Genomic DNA, 26,384 nt, shown 5'->3' with positions numbered 1-26,384 from the left:
GCTTCAAATGAACTCTGGAGGGATACATGCTGGCATGCTACTGACTTTTGGACTATGATTGCCACACCACCTGAAGAAGAATTACCATTATTTCTATCTTTACGGAAAACTGTGTACTGTTTTAAGAAGTTCTGGTGTGTAGACTTTAAATGCGTTTCTTGAACACAGAACAGTCGTGGCTGATATTCCTCTAGTAGATCTTTGACATCATCTAGATTGCGAAATAGGCCCCTGGCATTCCACTGAATTATTTGTGTAGCCATATTGAGGAAGATTTTTGTTGTCTGTGTTCAAGAGCACGTGGTAAGGATAGGTGGATATGTATACAAGGGCGGTAACCGTTTAGGTTACCGGTCCCTTTCTTTGAGCAGTTACAGGTATTTTATATCTTTTAGCGCGCTCTTGCGAGCGCTGATCTTTCGGCGTCGATGACGCCAAGGATTTCTGATCGACCTCCACAGCCTTCTCGGAGGCGCTGGAGGATCGTGAACTAGGCGCTGAAACTCGCGTCCCAGGCCGTGGAGTTCGGTTTAGCTTTGGAGCCTGCGGAACCGAAGTCTGCAGGCCCACCTTCGATGCTGATGGAGCAGCATCGAGGGGCAGGCGGAGTGATTACCGGACCACAATCAGTGACCGCGGTAGACTCCCGAGGTATTTGTGACGCTGCCCCCCATCGCGCCACCTCGGAAAAGCTTGTGTGATCCAAGTACGAAAGACGTTTCCTTGCTTCGTGAAATGTAATATTTTCTTTGACCTTTAATGCAATGATTTCTTTTTCTTTCTTCCATTTAGGGCACGTTCTAGAGTAGGCTGGATGGCTTCCATCACAGTTCACGCAATGTGGAGATGAGTCTCAAGTGTCTGTTGGATGATCGTTCGAGCTGCATTTCGCGCAAGTCTGCCTTCCTCGGCATGTCTGGGATCCATTTCCATACTTCTGGCACTTAAAGCACCGTCGAGGATTTGGAATGTACGGCCTAACACGTACTTTGATATAGCGTGCATCCACTGTACTAGGCAACACACTGGTAGCGAAGGTTAGTACAATGTGTTTTGTTTGTAGTTGTTCGTTATTCCTGCGGATTAGAATTCGTTCTACCTTGATGACATTTTGATCCTGAAAACCTTCAAGCAGCTCTTCATTACTAAGGTCCATGAAGTCGTCTTCAGAGATTACTCCACAACTCGTGTTCATGGTTCGATGTGCGGACACAGTGACCGCTACATCGCCTATGCATTTCAAGTCATTCATTTTCTCATATTGGGTTTTATCTTTCAATTCAAGGAGTAAGTCTCCATTAGACATCTTTGTGGCTTTATAACCAGGTCCTATTGTGCTTGCAAGGCATTTCGCCACCAAGAAGGGGGACAATTTGCCCACGCTTGTGTTGCTTTCACTGTGTATGACATAGTACTTAGGGAAATGTTCCTCATTGCTCTTCAAAAAGAATTGGAAGTTTGCATCGGTGCGCCCTCTGAAAAGAGGGCGATCAAGGGATAGTGGTTTACTTGAAGCCATATAGGGGTCTTGAGTTCGGCAGCAAAGCCAACCGCCCACCAGCGAGCCCAACATGGGGACGGAGCAGATCCTACGTGTAAGACAAGCCCTCGCCAGTTGTACGGTGCTGCTATAACCCAATCTGAAGTACCCAAGGTTTGCCACCCACACAAGGTTAACCCTCGCTGCCAGGAAATTCGGAAGTAAATAGAAGAGACGAGAAGACAGGAAAGATTGAAAGGAAGAGAAAAAGACGCAGAATGGAGAGGGGATAGGAAAAGGCAACTACCGATTTCCCCCGGGTGGGTCAGTCCGGGGGTGCCGTCTATGTGAAGCCGAGGCCAAAGGGGTGTGTTGCCTCCGCCGGGGGGCCTTAAAGGTCCAAACACCCAGCTTCGGCTCAACCCCCAGGATCCCCTTTTCCCCAGACACGGCTAAGCCGCGCACGGCTACACGCGGGAGGGTCCAACCCTCGTGTGCTCGGGTACGTGGTGTCGCAACACACCAAACGCCTGCTGACGCAGACGCCCCTGCGGGGTGACGGAAAGGTCGTGAAACCCCACACGATCATCTGGTTTCCTGCTCATATAGGAGAAATCACCGGTGCTCCCGCGAACCTCAACGAATCTGCCCACAATACTGCAAGAGTACTTGTCAACCGTGCAGCCATAATGGCAAGAAGATGCTGAGGTTCCAGATCGCAGGAACCACCTCCTCACGTACAACGAGCTAACCAAACACTTCTACCTAGGACGCAGGGTCTTCCCTCCTCCGCACAGTAAGCTAAATAGAGCTCAGGCCATTACGCTAAGGCTCTTGCAAACAAGAACCTATTCGAACTCAGTATTCATCAGCAAGATCTATCCGGAGTTCTCTACTCCAGGACATGCGATAAATGTAACGAAACCATAGTCATATGCCCTGGCGTTGCTCCGTGTTATTCTAGGCCTCTATGTTAAGCTAGGCCTTTCGGTCCCAACGTGGGAGTGGCCCGCTTCGGGCTAGGAAACTAGCGCGACCTAATACGAATGGACCTCAACGACGTGCGAATGCGACGTGCGAATGGACCTCAACAAAGTTTTTGCATCCATCCACCCATCCATCCATCGATCTATCCATCCATTCATTCCAGTCTGCAAAAATCATGAGCCATTCCACTCTGTGAAGGTGGTCGACCAGCGAAGCTGTTTAGCATACGACACGGAAGTGACATAATTTTGAGCAAACGTACGAACTAATTTGTTTTGATGGGTGCTCATCGTGACGAAAGGTCCGCACACTCATTTAGTGTCTTGATCGGTGGTCATTATTTCACTCGCAACTGCAATCGCATTGTTAGCTAGTGTCAAATTGATGCACGTACGCCGCTGGGTGGTCGGTTGGGCCGGATCGGTGTGGCATCGCAAGGGATACTGTCTGCAACACGGAACGCGTAAACCGCTCCCTTTTCGCTACCGACACATCCACATTGAAATCACCAACAACAGGGGTAGTGTCATCGCAGCTAATTCACGCAAGGTGAGTAACCATGAGCCTTACAGGACTATGAGTCATTGCGTAAACTACTCCCTTTCGGTACCGACAAATCCACATTGAAATCACCGGCATCGAGAGCCGGGGTAGTGTCATCGCTGCTAATTCACGCTAAGTAGCCATGAACCTTACAGGACTATGAGTCATTGCATTTTTTGCTTGCTTACGGGGGTATGAGGCTTCGCTTACGGCGGTATGAGCCATTGCTCACGGGGGTATGAGCGATTGATGAGGACAGTTTTCAACATAAAAAATAAATTTTGGGGTTTTACGTGCCAAAACCACTTTCTGATCATGAGGCACGCCGTAGTGGAGGACTCCGGAAATTTCGACCACCTGGGGTTCTTTAACGTGCACCTAAACCTAAGTACACGGGTGTTTTCACATTTCGCCCCCATCGAAATGCGGCCGCCGTGGCCGGGATTCGATCCCGCGACCTCGTGCTCAGCAACCTAACACCATAGAAACTGAGCAACCACGGCGGGTAGTTTTCAACATGTTGTTCTGTATGTTGTATGCGTGATTAGGAAGAATTTAAGCACTGTTCGCTTCACTTTGCTGAGTGCTTGTAGCCTCTGCCTTACGGCGCTATGAGCCATTGCATTTTTTGCTTGCTTACGGGAGTATGAATGCTTACGGAGGTATGAGCCATTGATGGCGATAGTTATTGTTCACGGAGAACAAAAAAAACGTGTGCAGCTTGCACTAGTGGTGCAAGGCTGAAGTGAGTGAGTGAGTGAGTGAGTGAGTGAGTGAGTGAGTGAGTGAGTGAGTGAGTGAGTGAGTGAGTGAGTGAGTGAGTGAGTGAGTGAGTGAGTGAGTGAGTGAGTGAGTGAGTGAGTGAGTGAGTGAGTGAGTGAGTGAGTGAGTGAGTGAGTGAGTGAGTGAGTGAGTGAATGAATGAGTGAGTGAACAAACTTTATTGCAGGTCCGGCGAGGACGCGAACTCGTCGCGCACCCGGCTAGTGCCACGTCGGGACCGGCAGGTCTACCACACCGGCCCGGTCGCGGGCACGCCGGAAAGCCGGAATTTGCTGTCAGCAGCGGAGCTTATGATCAAAAATAACGTACAGCGCGAAAGACAAGGACTGCGAAGACGACATACACAGCGCTGACTAATAACTTCACCAGGATCTCTAACGAGGAAAGGATCGTCAATGATTAGAAGGTTTAGTTTATCTTGCAAAAACAAGCCAATAGCTTTCTGCCAAGTCGCTGCTTCAGTTACGATAACCCGCAGAGGGCAGTCATTCTTATGCGTCTTAGCTGAAAAGAAAATGTCTAGGCTTAGCTTTTTAGTTTTTTCAATCACTTTTGCCTAGACATTTTGCCTAGCCTAGACATTTTCTTTTCAGCTAAGACGCGTAAGAATGACTGCCCTCTGCGGGTTATCATCACTGAAGCAGCGACTTGGCAGAAAGCTGTTGGCTTGTTTTTGCAAGATAAACTAAACCTTCTAATTCTTGACGATCCTTTCCTCGTTAGAGATTCTGGTGAAGTTATTAGTCAGCGCTGTGTATGTCGTCTTCGCAGTCCTTGTCTTTCGCGCTGTACGTTATTTTTGTCTAAGTTGTTTGTAGGTTTTGCGAGGTTACGCTAGGTTTTTCTAAGTTGTTGGTAGGCTTGGCTAAGTCGTTTGCAGGTTTTTCAATGTTAAGGTACGCCTGGCTGATTTGTTTCTAGGTTTTGCGAGGTTCTGCTAGGTTTTACTAAGCTGTCTCGGCGGGCTTGACGCTGGAAGTTTTCGAGCAGTCATAGGCCGCGATCGCTTTCTCGGTGACGTCGATTCCCCCCACGCAAATCCCCCACGCATATTTCCCCTGTACATTCTCTTCGCTCCTGCGCACATCACCATGCGCGTGACGCTGATACTAGATGAAAAAAAGCACGACGACGTCACCATGCATGCTTACTTTTTGCATGACGGCATGTAGCGAAAGCTTTTTTTTTTATTTGAGTCATTCGCGTCAGTAACACGTGCTGTCGGGTCAAAAGTGGCAGAGCTTGGGCATCGATAAAAGGATAAAGGTCGAAACCAACAAAACGCAAAGCGATTGAGAAAACAGCCTTACAGAATTTGAGAAAATGTATTATAGACTTGGTGTGAATGCCGCGTTCATTCGCAATATACACGGACTATAGGCGGCGCACGAAGTGATCCACGATGGCCGCCACAGAGATTAACAGGATCGCCGACTGCGCGTATATACGTGTCGTAGCACGCCGAGCTCATTCTCATCGGCTGCGGAAATAGCTAGCGATGACGCTACCTTTTTGCACTGCAGGTGTCCTTAGCAGACAAAAAAAAGGAGCCTGATAGAAGACAAGGAATTTCTGAACGCCGGCTATCATTTGTCGCGGCGTCCGTCATGGCATGCAGCGCTGAAGCTGTTACTATTCAAGGGCTGTTTGTACAGACGTCACATGTTCAAGGCAAGCCTCGCAGGAATTCGACTTTACTTTTGACGAAAGCAGTGCTATTAATATGAATGAGCTTTTTGCTGTATCTTTCAGTAGCGCTGTCCGCTCGCCTTGCCGTGCACGCCTTGCGTGTCCCGCTTAAATGCGTAAATGGCATTCTTGAATAGAACAATTCACGCCCCGCGTGAGTACAAGAAAGGACTATTGCGCATACCCAGCATGGTATGCTTGCTTGTTGCACGGTGCACGGTCCTTTTTGCTTTTCGCCGCGATCGAAATGCGGCCGTCGTGGCCGGGATAACAAAACAGATTAGTCACTTCTTTTGCTCTAACAAGTTCTCTGCATAGTTCTTAAAGCACAATAAATTAGAACGTTAAAACCCGTCATGAAACTACCGCGCTAGAGAGTAAGACTGGAAGAATACTTCAAAACACAGTCACGCGAACATACTCAGCGTCGCATAGGGCCTGTTAAAGCTATCGACCGCCTCTCAAAATTAACGCGCCATTCATTTTCCGCCTGTACTCGAAAACCAGACACAGTTGCCTAACGGGTCTACAAATAATCAACTGTTGCGGTGGAGTTCCGAAAGCCTTATAACGTCGTAGGGAGTAGGTGCGGATCGTTAGCTTGCCTTTTCGTGCCGCCTTGACGTTCACGTAAGCTACAGCTGCAAGCCTATAAAAGCGTAATGTTTACGCTTTCATTATCGATGTCTACAGTTAGCATTTTGCCTACTGATGACGCTCTGTAGAAGTCCTTGGCCCCAACAAAGTTCACGATACAAACCTTCATTGGCGCATTGGCGCAGTCACATGCTTGCCGATCGGGAGCTTCACCGCCCACTACTTTTTAGACACGCGTCCGTCGGATAGGTATTAAGACTTACTTCCTCCTTCGCTGCTCGATTGGTGCTTTCAGGCACGCAACATATCCTGTCGCATTTAAATGGCTTTATTTTCGTGGCCTAAATACAAGATGTCAACGTATTAGAAACGCGCCCGCACGAATGAAGCCACGCGGAGACACTGTGCGAATAATCCATGAAGCATTTTTCACACTGGCCACTCCGCGGTGTGACCGTTTGTGTGCATTGCGAATGGCTATACCTGTCGCCTTGGACTGAACACCAACCCTCATGGTGATAACTGCAGTGCGATAGAAACTGCGGAACACATTTTTGTTGGAATTGTCCAGGTTACAGAGACGAGAGACCTTATTTCAGTATAATAATCTTTTCTTTCTAAGATCCACTAGATGTAAAGAAAGCGCACTAGGTCATATGACTTCTCTTTCGAAGCAACGTCAAGGTTCGAAATTTGTTTTCATATTTATTGAAAACGGCTTAATTATTAAGATCTAGCCTTTTTACATCAACACCACCACCCATCACATGTGACTCACTTCTACTAACAATAGTCTAATTTTCTTGTGAGTGTGTGTGCTCGAGCGTGTGTGTATTGAGTAATTATGTCAAAGGATGTGCCCATGTATAATTGTTCATGCTCTAACCATGTGAAACATAAAATTGTACATAATCACCATCTATCACAATGGCCTATCATACGAACATTTCATCTTCACAACATGCGATGTACGTTTCGCTTCAGAATATTACCGTGGTTCGCGAATGACCTACTATTTAACAACAATGGTCCGCATTATGTGGCGCTGAAGGGAAGTTTTATTATAGACTTGCGTGAAGGTGTGCAGAAGAATGTACTGCAGTTGACATAAAGGTCGTAACCTTCAGCATTCGCTAATGAGATACTTTTATTCCGAAGTCCAAGGCCTCGCTGACGGTAATTAACGCGCTTCACTGATGCGAGCACTGCATTTTTGCGGTTTTCGAACCGGCACAGTTCGAATTCGTTTTGCCGTGGTAATGCCGAAGTAATACCGTAGCAGGGAACTGTAAATCCGTTGAGAAAACCTCATGGGCACGACAGTATTTTTGTTGCTTATTTATTTCAACAAATGGAAGTAATTTCAATAAAGTTATACGTGTAAATACACCATTTCCAATACTTGCAACGCACACATTTTCTACACAGTGGCACTCTGGCAACGAAAAGAACGTACGACGCCGCTTTTCGCGCCAGGAGTGTTACCGTTGCATTCGGAAAGCCAACAATAATACAGGGTGTCCACATGAAACCTCCCTGATTTCTAAGAAGAAAAAAAAAACTATGCTACATAAACACTTTGGGTTTGTGGCATCACGTAAAGCAATTTAAAAAGCTATTTGCTGACTTTTTTAACCTCTTGGTTTGTTTCCGCTGCTGAATAAATACCAAAAATGACAATACCTTTCTTTGTCTTTTCTTTTTGCGTGATGAAGAGTTCCTCATACATTGTTTGCCCCCGCCTTATGTAATGCCTCCGGCCGGGCCTTTAATGCTTCAATAAATGAAATGAAATGAACCTCAAGAGAGAGACAAATGTGTGCTGTGGGCGGAAACAGTCACCCGTTGCTGTCCAACAAATTTTCGAAGTTTCCAACAATTTTCGACCAAACTTTTTAAACTGCTTTATATGATGCCACAAAGCGCAGGTTTCTATGTATCAGTTTTTTTATTTTTATTTTGAAATCAGAGAGGTTTCATGTGCACACCCTGTAGATCGCTCTAGCGTTACTAAGCACGGCCTCATGAGAATTTCTTACAGATGCTTTACGTGTCAAGCATCGGATTAGTGCGTGTGTTTTTGGCATCTTGTGAGAGCGGAGATCACGAAAACGGAGATCACAATGTCGACGACAGCTCGCAATTTCTGGGGATCACCTAAGGGACGTTGTTTCCGCAGAGTCAATATCGTAATGCTTAATGACGAATGTCTCGCCAATGCTGCATATGATACAACTGTTCTGTCGTTAGGCGGCAAATAAACAAGCTTAGAGGTAGTGCGAATACGCAAAGCAACACCAGAATTGTAGCTTAATGTACCGCTTTTGTTTGTCTCTTCATTCTGTCCGAATCTGTCGTGTTCGCTACACACAACTACTATAGTATTTTAGACGGCTACAGTAACCTGTAACTAAGAGCAGACGTGTCCTCACAAATTTTTTTTTTCTTGACCTAGATATGACAGAGATGGCAAGACTGCCAGTACTACAGCGCGGTTGATACACCGCGATATCTTTCCACAGTAAAACGGTGCCAGAACACGGAACTTGCGGGTGAAGCAAGATGGGAGGAACGCGGTGCACATTTGTCTCGATATTTCTGATTTTTAATGATAAGAGAATGGCGTGCGAGATCTGGAAATATCGTAGTGCGCTTGTATGCGTTGCGTATGGGCATGTGGTAGAGATAGAGACGTATTGGCGGCGAGGAGTTACGGAGTCGCCATCTATCGGAAGCGCCTCGCTGGCGTAGTATGAGGGATCACGTGGCGCGCTCCTCATAGGTTTTGCTGTCACCGCTGACTGAAAACACCACGCGCGAGCTCTCCCGGACATTTCTGTAAGTACTTTCGAAACGAGAGAAGTTTTTTACTGTCTAAATTATAATCTTGGGCAAATAGAAAGCACAGAATCGTTTACAGACGCTATCTCTTTACCGAATAGGTACTGTGAACGCCACTGCGCGCGGTCGCTGCGATGGAGTCTCCCGAACCGGCTTCTTTCGTGAAAGGTAGGCAAACGCTGAGAGCAAACTATGTGAAATATGTTCTCATAGTGTTTGTAGAACTAAATGGAGCGTAATAGAATGAAGCCTCAACGCAGCGATCGCACAGGTTCGCAGCGACCGACTGCGCGTCTGCATGTTTGTCCGCGCACTGTTTCGCTTTCGCCGCGTGCGCGTTTTCGCACCGCGTGCCATGATCCTTAGGCCGCAGAATATGAGCATGTGACAGCATACAAGCAACCATTGTTGCGTGGGCGCTATCAGAGCTGTTAAAAAATAATTTCATTGTAGAGACTTCGACGCCTACGGGGACTGTGATGTGCCATCGCGACGATTCAATCTTTTTTTTTTCTTCTAAGTTCCTGGACGTTTCAATATTATTTCTCGAGTTGCGTCGCACTGTATGTTTATCGGTGCTTTTAGCGTACGATTTCCCGCTGCTTCTTTCTTGTAATCCAGCGCATTAATTCTTAACACAAACATGACCATATACCATGCTTTCTTCTTTAATGTGCTTCCTACCGCTCCCATTCCACTCCAGTGAACTTGCCAGTATCTATAGCATCCACAAGTTCATAGACCAAACCGTCATGACATTAGTTGGGCAGCGCTCTCGGGCGAGCGTCTCAATGCGCGTTTTCCGAACATCGCGGACCCGGCGCAGTAGCAGAAATCTTCCTCGCGTCTGTGCCTGCTGCATATCCGAGTTGTAGCCGATGACTGTTTGCCGGTTTTATGTTTCGCGAGCCAGGCTTTACGCAGCTTCTTGTCCTGCGGCTACGTGTGAATAAGGCTGACACCGGGCTCCGTTGCATACGTCCGGCATTGCGGCACCGAGCAGTAGCATACCATGTTGCGCGCCTTCAAAGGCAGCCACTACCTATTGTAGTGCTTTCAAGCGTTGTAAAGGAGACACTCGAAGGGGGAAAATCTCGCCACTAAATGAGGACCGTAGCGTACGAGGCAATTTAAATTTTCGTTTTCAGCTCGCTTCGGCGCTCCCGAAGCAGCCGACGCGGCCGCTATGTCCACGTGATCCCTAATAGCACATCACGCCGACGGTGGCGCCAGCTTTTCCAGTGGTGGAGCTCGAGGCCAATTCTCGGACGATCGCTTTCGACGACACACTTTCAATGCACGCTTATTGGCTATTTTAGCAGTGCGCCACGCGATTGCGATAGTATCGCCAAAAGTGATCGTCCGAGAATACGTCCTGAGAAGCGCGAACAAGCTTGAGCTCGGCACGCATAACACTAGAGAGTTTTAGTATAGCGTAAAATCCTTGCGTTAGCGTTAGCGTGCGACGCAACGCTAACGCAAAGAGAGGCTGCACTGCGCGGCACAAGGTAGTGTTTTAGAATAGCGGAACGGAGAAAAGCGTTAACGTTAACGCAAACAAATACAGCGCCATCTAGATGTAAAAACACAAAGTATTGAAAGCCAAATCCACACGAAATGTCGAGCTTATCCAATGCCGAATCCGCAAGTGTGTCCCTAAGTCAAGCTTATCGAAAGCCACAGTCGCTGTGTTAATTACGCATGTAGGTGTTTGGTTTGAGCGTTGTTTTGTCGAGAGTCGCGAAACACACCGATTATTCTTGGCATGCCGCGATCGAGTGTTCTGTGGGACCCATATTACGTGTCCTTTTTAAGTTGGGATGACAGACGCCCTCATGCTTAGGGAACGAGACCGACCGCGCAGGTTCTACGTGTCCTCAAGATCCACTCAACATCGAAGCTATTCCGGAGGGGACGTTTCACCGGCAAGTTCGCTTCCAGAGAGCGGATTTCCCACTTCTTTCCATTTTTTTTTTTTTTTGCAACGGACGTCCACCTTGACGTCCGTCCGAATGGCTTCAAGGCGAAAACTTCCTTTACGAGGTTCATATCATCGTCGTTGGTAAAACGCACACGCATTGTGACCACAGCACCGACCACACTACAGTAAAAGCTCGTTAATTCGAACCGCAAGGGGAAGCCGCTTCAGTTCGAATTACCGAAAGTTCGAACTAACGAAAGTGAAGGAGAGCAACAGTACACTGCGATTTGGAAGCAGTAGGGCATGTCAGAAATTTGGCGAGTCAAAAAGTGATGGCGTGTGCCGCGGGCACACGCCATCTTCGAGTCGAAGCTCTTGGTCCGACTGTGCCACACCACCGATGTCCAATGAAACGAACGTTAGCCGTGGCTTAACATCATCACAATGAATCGCGACGGCCGATGCCTCCTATGCTGAAAACAGAGGTGCACGACCGATGAAGACTGCCGAGACAAAGACGCTGAACATGTGAAGGTGGCGAAGGCCCTGATTCGTTGGTTCTTGATTGCAAGTGCAGCTGCGACGTACTTGATTCGCTGTGTTTTGGCGCTTGCCGTGCCATCTCCGCACAGCATTAGCAGCTGTACAAGATTTGCGAAGCCTCCGAGATTCGCAGCGGGCAAGAAGTCTCGGAGGTTACGTAGAACGGAGAGGCGGCAGCCACCGCTGCCTTCTGGCTGACCCCGCGTCGGTTAGATTTTTTTCCGATTTTGCCTTCTCTCGCCGTTCTCTCCGTTTCGGAGGCAATACAGCCTTGTGTGTAGGCAGTAGGCGCGTTTCTCTGGCCGTGTGCCAGGCGAGCGTAGTTCGAATTATCCGTGAGGGAACCTTCTCGTGTTCGAATTAACGGACTTCTTTATATATAGACTTCTGTGGAGCTTGGCCGGACCAAATCGTACAGTTCGAATTATCCATAAATTCGAATTATTGAAGTTCGAATTAACGAGCTTTCACTGTACTGTGTTTTGCCGCGGAAAACGTGACATGCATCGGCTTGACATGCGGCTATACTACAAGCGAACGAGCGAAATACACTTGGCCGCCATCTCGAGGCAGATACAGCAAACATGAGCAAACATTAGCAAACCCGCTCGTTAAGCCTACTGCGCCGCTAATCGAGAACGTATATCGTAAACAACGCCCATTTGTCACCTGTGCGTCACTGTCGAAGCATCATCACACAAATCTAAAGCAAACACGAGCATTATATATAGCGGGGAACGAATGAGCCGAACAGTGCAGGCCGACGACTCGATAGATGCGAAGCGGGCTGCTCTCACTTCGACTGGCGCCGCCATGTTACCGTACGTAAGGCTCCCCTTGCGTGCGTTAGCGTTCACCGCTCAATCTCGAAAATAGCGTACGTACGCAAGAGCTCCAGCACCGCTTACGTACAGCGCATGCGCAGTGTGGTGCACGCAACGCTAACGCTAACTCTTTGCGTTTGCTGCTTTACGCTATACTAAAGCTGTACTACTGAGGCGAGCTGATAACAGAGAGATGCCTACCCTGTCATTTCATATGTCATCTCGGTTTTTTTCGTTTTTTCTTCTTTTTTTTTCAGAACGCAGCTCTTAGGCCTGTTTCATATGCAAGCGACGGCGCGCAGACGCGGCTTGGTTTGACACAGAATGGTTTCACATGCTCCCTTTTGGCGCGACGTGTGCCGCTGTGATGCACAGTGTTGCTTGCGGAAAGCGCCTCTGAGCTGCGGGTTTAGCGGCCTTCGAGAGCTGCATCTTGCTCCAGATTTCCATGTTCTGGCGAACTGGCGAACTTGAGCTGTGGGTTTCATGGGTGTATTAAGTTAGTGCGCCACTTCCGCGCTTTTAAACCTTGTAGGAAATAAAAATACCGCGTGTCGAACTGCTAATAGAACTTTCTACTCAGATTTATCTCTCTTTGATATCTTTATAGGCGTTAGCTTAAACGTCTTGCTAAGTACACGCACACAGAATTAGCCATATGGAAGCAAAGGGTTTGTTCGCATTTCTTCGATTTGGGTTTCAGCACGTGCGCGTCTGTCAACGGCGAGAGGCCTATGGACGGCGTTCAAAGAAACTCGCGGCCCTTTTCGCTTCCATGTATTCGAGTAGAAAGGCGGCGGCCCTTGTAGAGCTCGCGGCACGTGACCTTTTAACTGAAGAAACAAGAGCAAACAAAATTACGAATATGCAATCTCGGAGTCGTAAAGCGAAAAAAAAAAAGAACACCTTTCAGCGACTCTAAGACAGCCCTACATTGCTTGCTTTTCGCCTTACGCCGTGGACTCCACGAACAACTAGTGCCGGAATTCGGAGAGCTCCTTCATCGCCTCGTCGGGCAAGGACACGGAATCAAATTTCAGTGGCTCCTTAGCCACAGTGGCATAATGGGCAATGAACAGGCCGATGAAGCTGCTCGATCTTCTCATGAAGACGGCGTGCAGGAACCAATCCCGCTGTCAAGAACAGATGCAGCAGCAAAACTTCTAGTACTTGCATATGGCGCCTTACAATCGTTATGAAACACACCTAGCTTCCAGCACGCACGTCTACATCGACTGGGCCCCTCTTTGCAACTTCATCCTCCACCTGGACTATCCCGATGCGAGACAATACTTTGCCGACTGTGGCTTGACGTCGCATTTAGGAAGTCGTTTATTTTCCGCATCGGATGAAAGGATAGTGCTGCGTGTGACCATTGCGGCGACGAGGAAACTATCGACATATTCTTTGTTATTGTCCCCGATACAGCGCACACAGGCAGTTACTTGCAACCGCGCTGGCGCGTCTTGAAGACCGGCCGCTTTCGGAGCAGACAGTCTGGAACGCCGACCTATACAATAGTCATACCACATGAAAGTGCAAGCACTCTTGAAATATTTACGTTCGAGTGGCCTATTGGAGAGACTAATTCTCATGGACGTTCACGACCTTCTCTATATTTTCTTTTCGTTTCTTTGGTTTTTCACTCCGCCTGTTCTTTAAGAGGAAGCTTTAGCTCGGGTGCTCCTATCTAAATACATGTAAAAGGAAAATTCGTTTTCCTCGGCAACCACTGCACCAAATTTGACTAGGCTTGTTGCATTTAAAGGAGAAACTTAAAATCTAGTGACTGTTGGTTCTGAGTTTTTGAGTTAGGTCGTCAACTTTTTACTAAAAATTGGCAAAAATAAAGAAATTTCAAAAAACGAAACTATCAAGTTTACAACTCTAACTCAACAACGAAAAATGATAATACAATTATGTGAATTGCATATAATAGTACATCTAAAGCGGACAAAATTGATATGTTACACATGAAAATTAAATTTAGTAATATGGAAATACAGCTTTTGCAGAACCCTTGTAACCAACGTAACAAACTCACGTAAGATGTAAAATGACATATCGAATTTGTCCGCTTTGAATGATCTAATGGATCCCGTTTACAGAACAGCGATATCTGTTCTTGATGCAAAGCTATGAATTGGTAAACTTCGTGCTTCTATTTTATTCAGACGGCCGAATATTTGAAAATCTTTTTAAGAAAATTCAGGACATAAATCGAAATTCCGCTTGCATCAGTTACGAGAATTTTACTTTCTCTCTCAAATGCATCAAATTTCATTAAAATCGGTCCAGGGGTTATCTCAGAAAAACGTTTTTGCGTTTTACATGTATTTGAATAGGCCGCATCGGAGTTGGGCCCGAGCTAAAGCTTCCTCTAAAAGGGTAGCTGAAGAGTCAGTCGAATTCAATAAGACGCTCATATACGGATGCGGGAACCTTATAAACCACGTAGGCAAAATTTGGGGTTTTTTTTTTTCAGTTAGGAGCGACGTAATCGTCAGTTGAAATTGCGCTGTAGCTCCGCCCCCCGTTGAGTGAGCGAGCGGAGCGGAGACCAGACGGAAACCGCGGTGTTGTAACGTCAACTCTGTTTCGTTCCTTCGCAGCGTCCGCAACCCTGCCTGACCGGGCTTGTTTCTGCGTGCGTGCCATCGTAATCTGCTTCGATCGACCCTGCATTCCTTTGTTGGTGCGTCTGCGTGTATGTAGAGTGGTAGTCAACGTGCGTGGTAGTCAACATGAGTGGTAATCAACGTGAGTGGTAATCAACGTGAGTGGTAGTCAACATATGAAGGTCACTACACGTACTGCATGAACCGGGAAGCTTTTCACGCGTTTAAACCGTCTTTGTAGATTGCCGACAGCTTTGGACAGCGCACAAATGCCGACGATCGCATCCCCGCTTACGTTCCATGAGGAGGCATGCAGGAACACAACACTACAGTTGTTTGACCGCAAACGAGCTCACTAGATCGGCGAAAGATCGGCGAGATCACTAGATCGCTTTGCAAAAAACATACTCACCAAAGAGCATTTCCAACACGAGGAGATCCCAAGACTTTGCTTTCGTTCGCGTCGAAAGCACTGCTCGCACCAGCATCGTTTGCTTCTTCGAGAGGCCGGTTCTTCGCAATCGGCTCGTACATGTAGGGAGTAACGCCGAACTCCTCAGAAAAACGCAGCCTCTCTAAATTTTCCATTACCGTCTCAGAAAAACAGCACCAAACTACCTGGCACCGCGCTTCATGTGTAGCGGCAGCGGTCGGTTACTAGAGTTGACGTCACGAGGCGCACCGACCAATCACAGGCGGAAACGAGACGCGCGAGCTTGGCGTGTCCGCTGCTGCACTTTTCGTCGAAATAAAATATATTTGCGCTTTCTTTCGCTCAATTTCGATACGATATTGGAATTCGGAGGGTTGAAAACCATTATGTACAGATGTTCACTAATTTTTTCTGGAAAACCTTTCAGCTTCCCTTTAAGTCTCATCTCCCCTTACTCTTCCCCCAGTGCAGGATAGCAAACGAGAATCTTATCCGGGTAGCCTCCCTGTCTTTCCCATCTCTTTTCTCTTTCTCTCTCGCTCTACATAATCTGCGAACGAAAAGTGTGGGGTGCTGTTTCGTCCCGTCTGTCCGGATCCATATTGGGACACCATATCGGGGAGAAAAACGCGGCAAAAAGAAGAAAACCACATGTGCAGACAACTTCACTCCGTACGATGGACCTACAAAATGACATGAAAACATGCGGCACTTCTGAGGCACCAACGGACATGACTGATTCGAGCGACACCGACCTTTATTTTATGTAAGTATGTGTCACTTGCGACGACGAGAACCTTCAGCTTCAGTCCGTAATTTCTTCCCGAAGAATCCTCCTTTTCCCTTTGTAGCGAATATCCTCCTTTTTAGCATCCCAAACAAGTGGACACTGCACTACATGAGTGATGAACAGCTCGATGAAAGCACGCGGCTTTGCAAACTGGCAGCGAACGTAGTCTGCTACAAATGTCGTCTGCTAGAACCACCTGCTCGAGCGAGCCAGTTCCCCCGCGACGCCCGCGCTTCGGCCACACCTCTGCCACGTGATAACGTCAATGCTCACGGGCGTTCCGCCATTCGTTGCCGCTCTAGCCGCTCGGCGTCGGCGTCGAGCTATGGTGGCTAGATAGTCTGGGTAACCTAAAGCCCCTCCATACACGTTTTCGCCGACAAACGGCTTTTCACATGGCGCGATTTTCAGTCGGCGACACAGCGCATTCCGTCGCTCAGCTACCGCCGCGTAGCGTAATCGTCGGTGAATTCAATTTTTTTTTTTTACACAGACCGAATCTCCAGTTGTGGCGATGCTATAGGTTGATGAGGCTGATGATTTATTTGCATTCTCTTTGGAACGGAGTGGTGACAAAGTCACCTAGGCTGCTTGAGTTAATCAGGTATGCTATAGAAAAGGAAGGAAGGGAAGGATGAATTACTTTATTCCCATAAAAAGAATTCTCTGGCGGAGTTCTGGGTAAAAAGTGGCGCGCAGGCAACTTTACCACCCCAAAAACCCATCAAAGGCAACAGAAAGCAGCAGGCACTCACGTGGGAGTACACAGGTGGGTAGACGTCAATTTACTAAAATGGAATGGAAGTAACGCATTTTAATAATTAGAAAAACGAGTAGTGTGTGTGCGCAAGGAAATACGAAATTTATACACGAGCATTATAGATTGGTTAAAGCATTTTCGTGGTACAAAAAGCTGAAAATAAAAATCGCAACATAGCATATATATTCAGCATAGCACAAACTCAAAAGAAAAAAAGAGAAAGGGGGTCATCTACATCACAGCATAAGCACAGAGGCAATAAAAAATGAAAAGATTAGCTTATCAAGCATTTTGAGCATCTCCTTAAGCATTTTTTTGCTCCACCTCATAGCTTCTCTACCTACCTAAGATTGTAAAAGATCCGGTCGTGTGAATATGTTCTCTGCTTATTTTCCACCAATACGTTAAACGTCTCTTGCATATCTTGACCGGTTGATACTTCCGTCAACTTTAAATCCACACTGCACCCCTCTTCACAGCGACTCTTCCACCAGCGCCGTCGAGCTTACGTTTGGCACCACTCTACGAGACAGCACGCAAAGCCCTGCGTAGACGTACGCGCAGTTGGAAACATTAGCAGGTACAGTGGGCGAGTCGTCGAAGAATTAGCCACAGACACTCATAAAGTGGTGCCAAACGTAACGGCGGCGCTGGTGGAAGATTCACTGCGAAGAGCGGTGCGGATGCCAAGCATAACGAAAGGAAGGCGCTCGATCCATGAAGTAGGAAAAGTCGGAGCCATGGATAAAGCCTTCAGCTGGCGGTGGAAACGTTCGATGATCCCATTGGATATCGGGTGGTAAGAGGTAGTCTTGATGTGATTGCCGCCGAGTAGCCGAGATAGAATGGCGAACAATGTTGAGTCGAATTGGTGATGACAGTGAGTCGTAATGGTGGAAAGGACACCGTAGCGGCTAATCCAAAGCGTGATGAGTGCTTGAGGCGTAATGTCCAGGAGGGCAATCCAGGAGGACCTGGGGATCGAGGGGTAGTAGCGCTGACGGCAGTACTTCATCGCGAGAATCCGAGGCCATGGCTGACTAGATAGAACGTGGACTGCGAAGACAGCGGTGCTCGAGCTCCTTGCGGCGGTGGGCCCAGTGAAGCCGCTGAGCCACCCGGAGGTGAGAGCAATGACGGGAAGTCCGGAGTCACCCATTTGTGGGTGAATAAAAACCAATCAGAAGCTGGCTGGTGCCTGGTGTCCACAAATTATATTTTTAGCCGACGGAAGCCTGATTCCGCCGATTCCCCTGCTCGCGCACCGTCAGCATGCTGGGCGTGTCCTCGTCGTCTTTTGTGACCGGACCATTGTGGCACGTAGTAGTGCACTACAGACCTTACTAATAATTATCATCACAGCACTCTCAACGGTCATTGAGCGTTGTTGTCATGATTGAACATAACTTATCCACCCACGTCTGGCTTCAGCGCCAGGTTGCAGTCCCGGACAGATGCGGAATAATAGTCAGTGGCTTGCTCCCAGGCGAAAACACGCGACTTCGCTGAGTATAGTTATACAACTATTAATTTCATGAACTAGCACCAAAACTTTTACCGCGATAGTTTAAACGACTATACTGAGAAGGGTGGATAGCTGGGCTATAGTTTACAGACGTTCGCGGTATCGAAGCCTACCCACCGTGGTTGCTCAGTGGCTATGGTGTTGGGCTGCTGAGCACGAGGTCGCGGGATCGAATCCCGGCCACGGCGGCCGCATATCGATGGGGGCGAAATGCGAAAACACCCGTGTACTTAGATTTAGGTGCACGTAAAAGAACCCCAGGTGGTCGAAATTTCCAGAGCCCTCCACTACGGCGTGCCTCATAATCAGAAAGTGGTTTTGGCACGTAAAACCCCATAATTTAATTTTTTTTATCGAAGCCTGAACAAAGGCGCACATGTCGATCGATAATGCCGGTATAAGGCCAGCGAGCATGAAGAGGGTCAAAACTCTCGTCATCGTGTTTATTATTTCGTTAAATCTTTTTTCACAAACATCATAGGATTGTTTAAACAAAACAGAAAGGCAGAAAGCAAAATACACAGCTAAGCCACGAAATTATCGAGGCTGAAATAAGATTACCAATGCGTGCGTTTGTGCTGCTTTCGTTGCACTGAAGAGTTGAATTTAAATACGTTTCGGCTCTTTTCAGGCAATCGTGAACGCGCATTTGACGACGAGAACTGTTTTCCGAGATCACCTATAGGGTTGTCCGTTTTACTACTCAAACGTATATTCAGTTTTTCATGCAAATTAAATCACTTGTAAGTCGGCGCCCTTTAGCTATATCTATTTGCCCCTTATTTTCTTTAACCGTTCTTGGCTTGTCATAGCGATGAATCATAAGCAACTCGCCCACGTTTCGCCACACTAACAACATGTAAACTATTTCGTGCAACCTACCGTATAGCAATATCACGCGGATAGCGATCAGTTGAAAATTCTAAGGTCGTCTTCTGTCACCACAGGCGCACACGCGCGCGTAAAGCACGAGCGAACACGCTCGCGCCTTCTTGCATCACCGCGTCAGAGCCCTCGGTTCAACGACTCACCCGCACGTGCCAGGTTCAGGAGTTGAATCTTGGGTTCCTCGGTCGAAAGCATGGCACTCATCTCGCTCTTCCTGGACGCCATCATTTTGGCGCACGATACCTCGTGAACACTGGGCCAGAAGCCACCGAAACACGCTTGCCGTAGCACTGCTTCGTGGGCGATGTGCAACTCCTCCCGCTGTCCCGTATTCCACGTCGGATTGATGACGTAAACTTTTTTTTTTTTTACCGAAATAAACCGCGCTACGGCGCGCTTGTTCGCGCCTTTGAGGGAATGCCAGCGCCGCGCTGTAGCGATCTCGTTTATTTTTATTCGGCGTGTGACAGCCTGCCTCGCCACTTGTGCGCGCTACGGGGTTTCGGTACATATGTCTCGCTAATTCCGTGCAGCATAGCCGAAGCTGCGATTAGTGCTTCGCCAGAGCGTGACTGGAGCGCGGCAATCAGTATGTTAGCGATTTTGTGCTCCCGCTGCATTTCTCGTCTGTACGCTTGAAACTTTATGCACGTTCATGACTGCGCGTTTGTCGTAAAACGCCGCAACATGCTTGGTTCTTAATGGTGTCGTCTTCTTACGACCTTTCCTGTCGCTGAAGATGCCTTCTGAAAGATCATAAAACATTAAGTGCAACCCTGGTGCATGGGTTAGCATTTGACTTCTTCCCGTAAAGCGTGTTGAGTGTTACGTGTTTACAATTTCACTGCGTGTTAATTGTGTCTAATTAAACGCCGCGGTCTTCTTTTTTCCAGCGGCCTGTTTTTTTCTCTTCACACTCACCATTGGTCCGGTTTTTTTTCTTTTTTTTTCTGAGCAAGTTTATATTTTTGTTGTAGCTGTGAGCCAATTTTTCTTGTATACTTCCGTATTTCGTTTTTCTCTGTCTCTGAAATACCGTAACAGGAGCGCCATTAGGTCCGTTTTATTCATCGAACAAACAAACAAGATCACGCAGTTGGAAACAGGCGTCGCAGCTTAACCAGAAGTGTTCATCTGCGCATTGGCTGCATACCAGTCGGCCGGCATTAGTCGCAGCCCTCCCAACGCTGTATCGTATTACAGCTGGACTACGATATCGGTTCGATGACGTCACCTGCCATTCTGCTCGTTTATTGTACGGTTATCTTTTGTGTATTCCTTCCTTTTCTTTTCTTCTTTTTCTTTCACTCAGCACGGAAAGAGCAGCGCGCCGAAGTTGAGCCCGCTGTGATCTCTTCATTTCACAACCTCGCAGATGCGGCGGATAAACCGTAGCATGCCGCTGAGGTGACGCTTTCCGTAAATGCCACGTCGGAAGGCAGCTACAGGATCTGCGGCTTCATTAATTGCCGCCACTAGAACCTAGGCTTCCGAGCTCGGGTGGCGGCACGCTTCCAGTGCGAGCCGCCCGATCTCTGAGGTCATGCGATAAGCATTGAGTTTCACGCTAATACTGCGAAAAGGAAATCCGGTTCTATAGAGCCTGTGTGCGCTTCCGGTATATACGATCAGCCAGCTCGGCAAATGGACACGGATTGAATTCGAAGTCAAGGTGACCATCCAAATCTCTCCTGGTTTGGCAGAATCATGAAGAAACAGAACATACACTGACCAAGGCGAGAAACTCCGTGTGGATGCTACACTGTGAAGTTTTTAATAACTTTAATGACTTCTTTTTTTCACCTTTGTTGCCATCTTCCTTGTTTCTAGAGTAGATAGATTTGCCTAAACTTTGTACTTCTAGTTTCGAGCGATTTTGTGGACTTCTAGAATAACCTTCCCTCGCTAGCGTGAAAGCTGCGTGCCTAAATGAGCTTTGAGATCATGAAGTGTCATACCTACGACACCGCTCATGCATCTTCCCCGGTTCGAGAGGAATTCTTAGCCGCGTTTGCATGAACAATGGTGAGTTCTGCGTTATTTCTGTAGCAGAACGCACGCTGATGGGGCGCTTTAGCCTGTCTATGTCTTGTTTCTGTACATTCCTTTCCATCACTTTGCCTAGCAAGTTTGGCATGGCTGTTCCACCCTTTCAAGTAGGAGCGCTCGCCGTTGCTTTATACAATCGTGTATTGTCGCCAGATAGCCAATCTCGATAAGAATATCTCGTCATAATGAGGTCGTTCACAAACGATTAATTCGTGCCTCAAGAAAGATATGTTTGGTCATGGAAAGGGGCGTTTCCGCTTCCCGGGTGGTTGCAGAAAATAGCGCTGTAATGTGCTTACAGTGTCCGTGCGCACAACGCTGATGTCAACACCGGAAGGCTGGCTTGGCTCCGCTAACGAGGCTATTGAACGAAGCCATACAGAAAGGAATTCCTTTCTCTATGACGTAGCGTTGACTGCGCGTCCACTTCGTCCTTTTAGATAGCAGCTCTTAGGCGCCCGTTCCAGAGTTGAGCGTCGGCGTGCCCTGGCGTCGTACCTCGTAACCGAGCGAACGAGCAAAGCGAAAAATCAAGCGAACGTGGGGCGCAGCGGGAGATGAAAGAGAACGCGAGGTGGGAAGTGGAGGAGTAGCTAGGCTACAGTGAAAGCATGAGGCGGAACGTCGAGGAGGAGCAGAAGTCATTTTGAAAGGATTCAAGCTTAAGTATTAAAGCCCGGAATTTCAGTTATGACCGCATTTATCTTTTGTTATCAGTAGCAATTTTGCACGACCTTTGCACGCGCTGCTGGAAACCACGCGTCAAAAGCCAAACATTTCGGTTTCGGTTTCGTCATGTTTTTCTTATGCATAAACGCTTCCTTTTTCAGTTTATCTGAAAAAAACATGTAATCTTTAGCTTGCTGATATATTTGGACAGATTATAAAGAAAAAACAAGCTTCAGCTCGCAATATCTTTGACTTCACGTCACCATGGTTCCCTCAATTTTTTATGCGAAGCATATTACGAGGGCTCAACCCAGCTCCTCAGGCGCGGCGGTGACCATGAAATCACGTGACACCGTGACGTCACGACAGAGGAGAAGTGGCTTTGGCTCAACTCTTGCAAGACGGGCTGGGTGGGAATCGAACCAGGGTCTCCGGAGTGTGGGACGGAGACGCTACCACTGAGCCACGAGTACAACGCTTCAAAGCGGTACAAAAGCGCCTCTAGTGAATGCGGTGTTGCCTTAGAAACGCGCTGTTTCTAAGGCGTGCGTCTCTTGCTCAGGCGCACATTTCGTTGCCGCGCCGAACGCTGCTTTGCTCGACGCTCACCGCGTCCAATGCGGGGCGCGTAGTCGCTGCCCTGTAGCCCATTGTCTTACACCCCTTGGCGGGTCGACGGGAACGCTGTCGCGTTCCACTCTTGAAGGCGAAGAAGTAATGCATGAGTTGTTTCTTCGTCTAGCCGAACCAAATATAGCCAAGCAACAGCAGTTCACCAGGCTAAACAGTGGTTCAACAACTAAAATAAAGGCTAGTATGCTTCGCATCCTGGGCTTAACCTTACCTAAGCCACAGCCATTTTTTTTTTGTAATAACATCGTATGCGTCCGATGACCTACCGCTTGTTCGTGTTCGCAGTACGCACACTTCGAAGCATGGTCAGCACGCGCATGGAGGAAGGAAATAATAGGAGGGAGCATGCCGCAGCGAGATTGAATCCGTTGTGGCGGCCCAACACGTGATAGAAACGTCAGAGCGCGCGTTATGTTTTAATACTCCAAGTTGCTTTTTTTTTCTTTTATGCGAAGCATATTACGAGGGCTCAACCCAGCTCCTCAGGCGCGGCGGTGACCATGAAATCACGTGACACCGTGACGTCACGACAGAGGAGAAGTGGCTTTGGCTCAACTCTTGCAAGACGGGCTGGGTGGGAATCGAACCAGGGTCTCCGGAGTGTGGGACGGAGACGCTACCACTGAGCCACGAGTACAACGCTTCAAAGCGGTACAAAAGCGCCTCTAGTGAATGCGGTGTTGCCTTAGAAACGCGCTGTTTCTAAGGCGTGCGTCTCTTGCTCAGGCGCACATTTCGTTGCCGCGCCGAACGCTGCTTTGCTCGACGCTCACCGCGTCCAATGCGGGGCGCGTAGTCGCTGCCCTGTAGCCCATTGTCTTACACCCCTTGGCGGGTCGACGGGAACGCTGTCGCGTTCCACTCTTGAAGGCGAAGAAGTAATGCATGAGTTGTTTCTTCGTCTAGCCGAACCAAATATAGCCAAGCAACAGCAGTTCACCAGGCTAAACAGTGGTTCAACAACTAAAATAAAGGCTAGTATGCTTCGCATCCTGGGCTTAACCTTACCTAAGCCACAGCCATTTTTTTTTTGATACACATTCGAAATCATTCGAAACTCTTCAAATGGCTACCACTGCGGCAGTTTCGTTTTTCGCCGCGCTCAAGTTTCTGAATTGTGGCGTCGAATCGCAGTGTTGCGCTATGCGTGTCCGTTCGCCGTTCAGAGAGAATGCCTCTCAAGCGTGTAGGAAGTTGAAGAAAGGAAATGTAGCAAGCCTCTCCGAAAGGTGTGCGGCATTGATACACTGCCGACTGCTTCTGCGGTGTGCGCTGCCGTTCGTGTCGCAGTAAATTGCATAGTAATGTCTGTTGTCATTTCAGAAGCTAAGCACGCATATCCTTCACTTATAAAGGGAGGCCACAAATTGTTTCGTAAACTGGTCAGTTCTCGTGTGAGGGATAAAGCAAAGTTTAGATTACGAGTTGGAGTGCACCTTTCTCGTTCGTTCGCCGATACACGTTATGTTTTAACCGCCCGCCGTGGTTGCTTAGTTGCTATGGTGTTGGGCTGGTAAGCACGACATTGCGAGATCGAATCCTGACCGCGGCGGCCGCATTTCGACAGGGGCGAAATGCGAAAACACCCGTGTACTTAGGTTTAGATGCACGTTAAAGAACTCCGGGTGGCCCAAATTATTCCGGAGTCCACTGCAGCGTGCTTCATAACGAGATCGTGGTTTTGGCACGTAAAACCTCATAATTTTTGTAATAACATCGTATGCGTCCGATGACCTACCGCTTGTTCGTGTTTGCAGCACGCACACTTCGAAGCAGGGACAGTGCTTGGGAACATAGCAGAGACCGCATGACCCGGCCGCATATCGGTCTCAAACGCCAAAAGCTGGAAAAAAGCGCTGTTTGCAGTTGCTGCTGCTTTTCTTGGGAGCAGATAAATTGACGATGCGCCGCGTTTCATGAGAGAACAGCATAGCACGTAGTACGTAGCAAATGCAACTCACCGTTTCTTGCGGGAGTCAGCGTCATCTGAGGCTATAAGTTCTACCGTGTTTGGCCTGCAAGGATGACTCCGCTCCCGCAATGCGATAAATCCCATGTATGAAAACCTTCATGCGTAAGATGCCATTGATTCAGCGACAATGCAAATCAATAAAGCTCGCATAACAGGGCAAAGTGCAGACGGGCGAGGCCTCAGTCAAAAATGTGGCAAGTACATATCGCTTATTATCGCTCACAACGGTCTGTTCACTTCGGCCAAAGTATACCTGTAGCCTATAAATGCACTGATGTTGTATTGTGAACCTCTCACAACTCGCCCAAAGTGCGGAACACATGCCTTGCAGGAAACGGCCGAAGCGAAACAAGCATCCAGAGAAAAAATTAGAGGACGCTTAAGCTTCGCCTTCAAGAGTGGAACGCGATAGCGTTATCGCACCCCGTTCGCACCGCCCACTCATTCGTTCGGCATGCTCTTGAGTCACACAAAGACATAGCTAGTTTTCATATACACCACTTCTAAGTCCACAGCACAACTTTTTTCTAATTATTTGTTCCAGGAGCGCCACGCAGACGCATGACTCCTCGCCAACAGCACGGCACACATCGCAGGGACGCTTTCCCAGCAGACGCGCGTAGTACGGCGCAGCGATCACGTCAGAGGCCTCCCGCATCGGATGCTGCACCTAGGAATCGCGCTGTGAGTGGTAAGAGGAGCCGCGAGGGTTCGAGTGGCGCACGCTGGAAGTTGGAAGGGGAGAGAGCGAGAAAACTTATTAAACGCAAGGGTATTGGGGCATCCTCGCATCGGTCCCTGCACGGCTGGAAGTTGGAAGGGGAGAGAGCGAGAAAACTTATTAAACGCAAGGGTATTGGGGCATCCTCACATCGGTCCCTGCACGGCCCCAATGTGCTCTAACGAGATGAAGGGGAGAAGCGGGTGAGTGGCGCGCCGTACATTGCGAAAAGGGGGTCTTCTGTGTTTGCCGCAAGATGGCTCTGCGTGTGCGCCAAGCGCAGAAGAAATGTAGCGGAAACGTACTTCGCTACTCGTTTAACTGCGACTTCTGTAATTTACATGCTCATAATTACCGATATACGCCGCAGTATAACTTTCTACGGCACGTTTCTAAGGCAACACCGCATTCACTAGAGGCACTTTTGTCCCGCTTTGAAGCATCGAGGTCACGGCTGCGTGGTAGCATCTCCGTCTTACACTCCGGAGTCCCTGGTTCGATTCCCACCCAGCCCATCTCACAAGTTGTTTTTATTTATGAATTGCCTTCCGTCATTTTTCGCTCATGGCCAACGCCGCCGACGCCACCGGCTTTACTGCGACACTAGCTCCTTAACGCTGTCGCGTTAATCAAAGAAGGCCGAAAGCACACTTCCAGCGAGTTTCTGTACTGTAGGCTGTAGGATCGCGCACACAAGCGCCAGAGTTGAGCGCGCTAAAACTCCTTAAATTTTGTGAAGTAGTGCCACACTTTGAAGAATGCCGCCTCCTCCTCACGCGCTCTGGCCGACGCCGCGTCGCTCTTGGCCTAATAGCATCACGTGGGCCCTCACGCCGTGTATCAGCGCCATTTTTGCTCCAGAAGCGTCTACGGAGTGGCGAGGAGCGCATTTTGGCGCCGTTGGTACGCTCAAGCAGTGTAGGCGGCGCCACGGTCGAGGAGAGAGCGTGAAAGAGAGGAGAAACGAGGAGGGAAGGCGGAGGAGGAGAGGGTCACTACTTTACGAAGTTTAAGGGGTTTTAGAGCGTGCCAGTAAAACCCCTTGATAATTCTAAAGTAGCGACACTCTCCTCCTCACGGCGCTTAGGATGGATTAAAGTGAATAAGGAAGCAGTAGG

General features: G+C 48.3%; 2 protein-coding genes across 3 annotated transcripts in view; one reads left to right on the top strand and one right to left on the bottom strand.

The window, feature by feature from the left end:
- Positions 1-19,604, bottom strand: part of LOC139049193 (sodium-independent sulfate anion transporter-like) — a 492,963-nt gene extending 473,359 nt beyond the window's left edge. Inside the window, exon 1 of the mRNA XM_070524550.1 lies at positions 19,366-19,604. Coding sequence (XP_070380651.1) covers positions 19,366-19,450 — 85 coding nt within the window. The 5' untranslated portion in view covers positions 19,451-19,604. The remainder of the gene's footprint in view (positions 1-19,365) is intronic.
- Positions 1-26,384, top strand: part of LOC139049195 (uncharacterized) — a 146,483-nt gene that overhangs the window by 50,717 nt on the left and 69,382 nt on the right. The window contains exons 1-2 of one of the 2 annotated variants that reach the window (XM_070524560.1): positions 8,983-9,088; positions 25,090-25,229. In XM_070524560.1, coding sequence (XP_070380661.1) covers positions 9,055-9,088; positions 25,090-25,229 — 174 coding nt within the window. In that variant the 5' untranslated portion in view covers positions 8,983-9,054. Of the gene's footprint in view, positions 1-8,982; positions 9,089-25,089; positions 25,230-26,384 lie in introns of those variants that run through there. The other variant, XM_070524558.1, reaches the window with a different exon arrangement.

This window comes from Dermacentor albipictus, chromosome 8 (assembly GCF_038994185.2).
Source record: "Dermacentor albipictus isolate Rhodes 1998 colony chromosome 8, USDA_Dalb.pri_finalv2, whole genome shotgun sequence".
NCBI lineage: Eukaryota > Metazoa > Arthropoda > Arachnida > Ixodida > Ixodidae > Dermacentor > Dermacentor albipictus.
This window is presented reverse-complemented; position numbering and strand designations above follow the sequence as displayed.